Here is a 7,316-nt window from a genome sequence, read left to right as displayed (position 1 = left end):
ATTTAAATTTGATGTTTTCCAAACTATAGCTTTTTCGTATTTTTGTATAAGCTTCTAAGGGAAAGACAATATATAAAATGTGTAAAAAGTTTATTTTTGTTGATTTGTGCTAACTCTTGCAGGCCTCCTTTTTGACATTTTAGAATAAAATACTAAGGGTTTTCAACATAATCACTTTTAGGATGTATATACATATTTGAGATGTGTTATTTCTGACATTGTTATTATTTGTGTTGTGGCTGTTGGTGTTGTGACTGTAGGTGATGTAACTGTCGGTGTTCTTACTGTCGGTTTTATGAGTTTGGTGTTGTGAGTGTCGATGTTGTCAGTGTCGATGTTGTAACTCTTTATCAACTAGATTTTACACCTTGCAAGCTGTTTTTTTTTTATTTTGCGTAAGATTTGAGGATTTAATGCGATTTGATATTATTATGATATTGTAAGATTTTAAGGACATTTATTTTTATATGCACTGCTGATGTCAGAAAAACATCTAAAGCAACCTATTTTTCATAGGACTTTGGCCTAGGTGGATTTTTCCACCGGCCTTATCGTCTAGTCTATATAATAATACGCTAAGTGTGTCTGTCTGTGTGTCTGTGACAGGCAAAGTGGATTTCTTCATTTTCCTTTGATGTTGCCGAAAAATGCATCTCTAATATGTCAAATTTTCTGACGTTACGGCGCGATGAAAAAACACTACTTTAACGTCAATATCCTATATTAAATTAATGAAGCCATTACAGTGCACCTAAAACTTTGAGGCCAAATAACTTGAAAACGAGGTGGTGACGTCAATGATTTTCCACCGCGTGGGTAACTAGGGACCACCTAGGACCAATTTGGGTTATATTTCCAAACCTGGGTTTCCGAAGTCGATTCGGAATGGACGGGTTGATGACGTCATCAAAAAACCTTTAAACCCTAATATCTCTGCAACCGTTTGTCAAAAGTACATGATCCTATACATTTTCTTGCTCAGCGTTTCAAGATCTATACGATGAAGGCAACAGGTATACAAATTTTTAAAAAAAATATTAAGGTCTAGACGGGCCATTGCTGATGTCAGCAAAATTCGAATGACGCTTATTTTTCATATTTATCGTGCCTCAGTGGATTTTACCACGGGCTTTATCGACTAGTTTTCTAATAAAACGCCTCATCCATGATGCGCCGTCTTAATATAAGCCGGCGTTAATTAGAGGAGGGCGTTCATTTCAACTACTTCAGTAGAAGTGCGGCGTTTAATAGAGGGCGGCGTTTGTTAGAGAAAACACGGTATCTATTTTTAAAAATCACCATATATATTTTTATCAATAGCTATCTTTATTTTAAAAATGGACATATATTTTCGAAAAAAAGACCATTTATATATTTTATGAATGACCACATAAATTTTATCGTGTTTGGTAATAATGTCATCATTGGCGCGTCAAAGATGAACTCAAGGGCTTTACCCTTGCCTCACAATAATGAAAGGGGAATTCCCTCACGCTTATGAATAAATAAAATTGTCTTAAATGGTCGATAATGAAATGTTGTTGAAAGAGAAAGTTTATGAGAAAAGAAAGATGTTGAATGGAGAACTACTTATTTTATCGACAAAAATGAAATCAGGTAAACTAATTTGTTAGCGACAGAATTTTTTTTTTACTGTAGAAAAGAAAAATATATTTAACGATTCTTAAGAAAAATATTGTTAAGTCTTTTTTAAAACAAACAAGGTTGTTTTTGTTTGAGGTTAAAGTATATTAAATAAGACAACAGAAGTCCAAGCTGCTCTTGCTATGTTATAAAACATCGGTCGTATAAGTAGAAATATGATGGATCTTACGCAAAATAGGACGGAGCGACGACTAAGTTAAGTTTTGAAAATAAACGTTCAGGCTACCTCCTACTTTTCTCCATTGCGTTTAGACGTATAGACGTATAAACTTTTCCTGTACATTTTCTTTATATATATTCCTTTTTACCATTGTCACAAAATGTGCTATTTTTGGTGATAATGGCAGCGTTTTTCATCAAAACGATATAGGCAACAAAAATGTTAACAAGGTTCACTATGCTCGATTCAGGTTTATAGCCGGAGTCCACAGAGCGGGGTATGAAGGTAATAAGGGGCACACCCATCGCTCAATTTTTTTTATTACTCATAGTTAATATGTGGGAGAATTCTGCAGAGGAGCAAGCATTTTTATCCCCCAACTTAGTCTCCCAAAAAGTAAAGAAAAAAATGTCTGCTACGGATTTGTATTTATATAAGAACAGTTTTAGAACTCTAATTCTCAGATTTTGCTGATGAATAAATTAAAATAACAGCAGTCCTATTTTTCCTTTTAAAACCAAGAGCATCTCCAATCTTAATTTAACCAAAAAAAACCCCGAAAAGTCCAAGGTCTTAAAAATTTTGAAACTGATTCTTAAGTTACCGATAATTATTTTTGCTTTTGATATGGTTTCTTTTCTTGGCTTCAACAAGACCGTAATAATATACAGACTGGCACGACGGCAGGCTTGCTCATGAACTCTGTTGTTGTAAATTATTGTTCCATTAATAAGAACAAGTCACGATGGAAACAAGTGGTTTTGTCCGCAATGCTTTGCACATAAAAAGAGTACTAGAGAAACGCAAATCAGCAGGATTAGCGAAATCTTATTCCTGCATCTGAAAAGGTTTTTAAAAAATGGTGAACATCTGTTGCAAAACAACAGAGTTGTTGAATGCGTTTCTTTACGTGACTCTCTTCTACAACTACCTCTCGTCAGTGATACAGATACAATGTTTAGTCAGAACTACTTATTGTTAGCAGTAATTTATCATTTAATTGAACGCAGGTCATTACTGGGCTTACGTCACATATCGTGCCACAAGTTCTTGGTATCACTGCAACGATAGAACGGTTTGCAAATGCTCTTCACCTATTCTCAACAACAATTCATGTTATATTCTTTGTTACGTTCGCTGTTGTTCCGCTTTTTCTTTCTTTCTTTTGTTTTTCTTTTTCTTCTTTTTTTTTAATGAGTCATTACGTTTATGAAACCTGTACTTCCAGGTTCATGGGGAGGAAAATGTAAATCCGAGTGGTTTTGTATTTAAGAAGCTTTAGTTTTTAGCTTATTTTTTCTATAAAGATTTGCTCAAGGAATGGTTATGGGTCGACGTTACTTCTTCTTGTAAGAAGCAAGAAAGTGTATTCAGCACCTTCTTCTGTGAGCCTAATTCTAGTTAACGGTAGATCCGAAAATAAATTTTAAAAAAGGAACAAAAAATTTCATCATAATTATTTTTTTATGTTAGCAAAGGCAGCGAATTCTAATTATGCAAATTGTAGGGACGAATGCTAAGTTTTCAATATGCGAAGAAATTGCGCAAATTGTAGGGGTAGCCAATAGTTAGTGTACAATTTGTAAGCATATGCATATAAAGGTTAAGTAATGCTAAATAGGTCTACAAATAGTGAGAACAGCAAATGCTTAGTGTGCAGTGCAGAGACATGATTGATGCGTCGTTGACTGTTTTGAAACTAAAATATGCATATTAGACTGAGCAGATATAGGCCACCGTAAAAACCGTTATACTATATAAGAATAAAATACGCGCAACCATGTTTTATAATTTGTTTTATCATTTGTTATTATAGAAAATCATCTTGATGGCAGGTAGCTCTTCCACCGTACCTGCTGTAGTAACGATAGAAGAAGAAAACTTCTTCAGGATTCAGCGCCTACTGGATGTAAGTAACAAAACATTGCAACGCTATCTGGCAAAATATTTCACAGTCAACGATCCTGGTCAATTTTATGAAGAGCTTAAAACAATTAAATCACAATTAAAGTTATACAATTCGCAAGAGAAAATATTATTTCCGAAAAATAAAGAAACTAAAATAGAAAAGTGCGACATTACATTGATATTGGCTTTGTTAAGGACTTCAAAGTGTACACCAAGCCAAGCTGATCTCGCTGACATAAAGTCTATACAAAAATGCCGAAACAAATACGCTCATTCTGATAGTTACGCAATACCAACAGCACAATTTCAAAATGAATGGACAAACTTAACTTCTGTACTGGAGAGATTAGGAGCAGATCCTCATATCATTAAAATTTTAAAAACCCAAACACTGGATTCGAGTGCTTATAAAAAAATCGCTGACTTGAAAGGTAAACGTAGCAATGTTTGGTACCAAGTTCCAATGCCTGTTAAAGAGTTTCACGCAAGAGTTAACGAAATAGATAATATTCATTCGGCGTTGCTAGATACTACCAAAAGAGGATGTGTCATTTCGAATCATGGTGGAGTGGGAAAAACGCAATTGGCCATCAAATACTGTTCTCAATATAGCAATGACTACAATGGCAACGTTATTTGGATAAACAGTGACACTCGAACTAATATTGAGTCTTCGTTTCAATCTGTTGCTGATTATATAGACTTAATACCTAGTACTGCGCATGATGCGAAGAATATCGCTTCTAGAGTGTACGATTTTTTTGCTGATCGACCATGTTTGTTTGTTTTTGACGATGCTAACGACGTGAAACTATTGAATGAATATCTGCCAAAACTACCACCCAGTTCGCATGAACCGGTTATGTTAGTGACAAGTCAAAGCTCTGAATGGGGGAGTCAGTTTGCCATTGTTCCCTTACATCCATTTACAGATGCGGAGGCCCAAGATTTTGTTACAACTTTTTTACATTTACCTGCATCAAGTGTAGAGGATGTCAAATTTCTTTGCAAGGAGTTAGGGAATCTCCCCCTGGCTTTACACCAAGCCGTGTGTTACATTAAAAAGCATGGAATCTTTCTCAACATGTACAATAAGATGTTGCAAGAGGGAAAATATCACATACTGAAGGAGGAGGTACCAGGTGGCCTCTATACGAAAACTTGTCTCAAAACGTTTGATCTTGCAAGAGAAAAACTTCATGACAATGGTGACAACAATGCTATCAAACTTCTTAGTTTGATGTCATATATGGATGGTAAGCACATCAACAGGTCCTTTCTTGAATTATCTTTTTCAGATGTAGATACGCTGTATTCTGCATTAAAAGTGTTATCAGAATATTCTTTAATAACATACGAAAAAGGAACGGTACAAATGCATACGTTAGTTCAGCTTGTTGTCCGCATAACGACCGCACAGAATATGACCTTCGTCGACAAAGTGATCAATTGGTTTTTCCCTTCGAAATCGTACTATGGAATGTTGCTAGATTTAATACTCGAATGTGTACACACTCAAGATGATTGGGTCAAAAGCAACTTAGGAGACACCTCATGGGTTGCGCATGTTATTACTCTCTGTGCAAGATGTGAAGAAGGAAACACTTCATCTAAAGACAGAAAGTACGTGTCTGATTTTATCTTGAGAAACGATTTGATCGCGCCGATGTGTGATGTGTACGAAAGCAAATGCCAATACAACACTGGCTACTCTGATTTCAATACTATGTTTGAGAATTTTAGTCAAATATCCGGACGTGAATCTAGCAGGTTGTTTAACCTCCAAAATTGCAAAGCTACTTTACTGACTAAGGTCGGTAGAAAAAAAGAAGCGTTAGATATATTTGACAAATTGGTAACAGGCTATACAAAACAACTTGGAGCAAATCATGTTTACACCCTTAATATGAGAATAAATAAATTGTCGTCGTTGATTGATTGTGGACACTATAAACATGCTGAAAGAGAGATAAAAAGTATGAGTGAAATAAAATCATTTCCAAAACTAAGAGAGCCAGAGCAAATAAGCTTTTTAGAGCACAAGGCTACGCTGTCGTTTTTACAAGGACACTCTAAAAAAGCTTTGGATTTGTTCAACAAATGTGAAGAGGATTTGCTATCTGTGTTTGGAGAAGAGGCTTCGCGGCGACTGTACACAATTCAGTACAGCAAAGCTAACTGCCTCTTTCAAATGGGTGAATATGAAAAGTCTAAGAAGATGTTCGAAGATGCCCAAACTAAAGCATTAGAATTGTATACAGATGAAAAACTTGAGAAAGTTTGCATTGCAAAACGAAGTATAGCAAAGTGTTTGTTGCACCTAAACAGAACCGATGAAGCTTTGGAAATTCTAGATGACGTTTTGAAAGAACTTCTTGAGCAATTCGATGAGTTTAACACTGAGTATTTATCAGCAGAATATTTTAAAGTAATTGGTTTAATCGATAAAAATGATTTTAACAGTGCAAAGGAACTTGTTGAAAAAAATATTAAGAAAAGGAGTGAAATGATCGGAAAAGATCATCCATACGTGTTGTTGTCGAAGGTACAACTCGCTCGATGTCTTATGGAGGAATTGCAGTTACAGATGGCGAGAGATGAATTGATAATTATCAGAGAGAAACAGAAGAAAGAACTGCACATATTACATCCGAATGTGTTGGAAACTGAATTTTATCTTGGGATTTGCTATTCAAAGTTAGGCGACACAAACAAAGCTTCTATGATCTTGCATAGTGTTTATGAGGGACAAAAGGAAATACTAGGTGTCAACCATCCTAGTACAAATAAAACGGAAAACAATACTAAAAAGTTATTTGTAAAGTAAAGCATTTTTTAACCTGGGAACTGTGTTAATAATTTTAATACACTATATTTTTAAATTTTTGACAGATAATTATATTAAATCTAAGGCAGACAATGTGTTAGCGAAGGTGCATATGAATTGTTAAACTGTATTAGTTAGCCAAAGTTTGTGTCGACAGAAATTTTTTGGTCCTATTTTGACCCACCTTCTAAAAATTTAGACACTTCTGTTCTGGCTTAAGGATTGCCAGAAAAACGATGTAGCTGATGATACCGAAAAAATGAAATTTGGGGACATTTCAAGTTTGCTAGAAACCAATACAGAAGAAAAGAAAAGTCTAAAAATGCACCTAATTTGCAAAGGGTAATTTTCTCATATTTTATTCCCCCCATTTTTTGTGGCTTACTGATAAAATAAAGTAATAAAATCTAAACTGGCCTCTGCCCTAGTATTTTGGTGGGGCATTTTTTCATTTTGAACAAATAAGATAATTACGGAATTGTTAACCAAATTGTAAATATGAAGTCACTATTATTATTCTTTCCATGAACTGTTGAATGTGGTAACAAAACAATTTTTCTGTATAATGGTAATGATTTCGAAATATTCTGGAGTGTTATGAAGGGGTAATCGTTAGTGGCGAACGAAACAAATTGCATATGAATTATATCGCTTGTTACTTGTCAACTCATGTGGAAACATGAGTTGACAAGTTTATGATTTAACAAAGTATTCCGTGTAAAATTAGTGTATTTTTGTAAAAGTGAACACTACTAA

The 7,316-nt window shown here is 34.7% G+C and overlaps 1 protein-coding gene across 1 annotated transcript; it reads left to right on the top strand.

The window, feature by feature from the left end:
• The first annotated feature begins 1,484 nt into the window (after nucleotides 1-1,484).
• LOC130630742 (uncharacterized) lies at nucleotides 1,485-7,316 on the top strand. The gene is made up of 2 exons (XM_057444339.1): nucleotides 1,485-1,617; nucleotides 3,642-7,316. Exon 2 carries the CDS (start codon nucleotides 3,654-3,656, stop codon nucleotides 6,558-6,560), a length of 2,907 nt encoding a protein of 968 aa, XP_057300322.1. The 5' UTR covers nucleotides 1,485-1,617; nucleotides 3,642-3,653; the 3' UTR covers nucleotides 6,561-7,316.

This window comes from Hydractinia symbiolongicarpus, chromosome 2, assembly GCF_029227915.1.
Source record: "Hydractinia symbiolongicarpus strain clone_291-10 chromosome 2, HSymV2.1, whole genome shotgun sequence".
Classification (NCBI taxonomy): Eukaryota; Metazoa; Cnidaria; class Hydrozoa; order Anthoathecata; family Hydractiniidae; genus Hydractinia; species Hydractinia symbiolongicarpus.
Note: the sequence above shows the minus strand (reverse complement) of the source record. Positions and strands in the feature narration are given on the sequence as shown.

Coding starts and splice junctions, on each gene's coding strand:
- LOC130630742 (XM_057444339.1), top strand. CDS start 3,654: ATGGCAGGTAGCTCTTCCACCGTACCTGCTGTAGTAACGATAGAAGAA.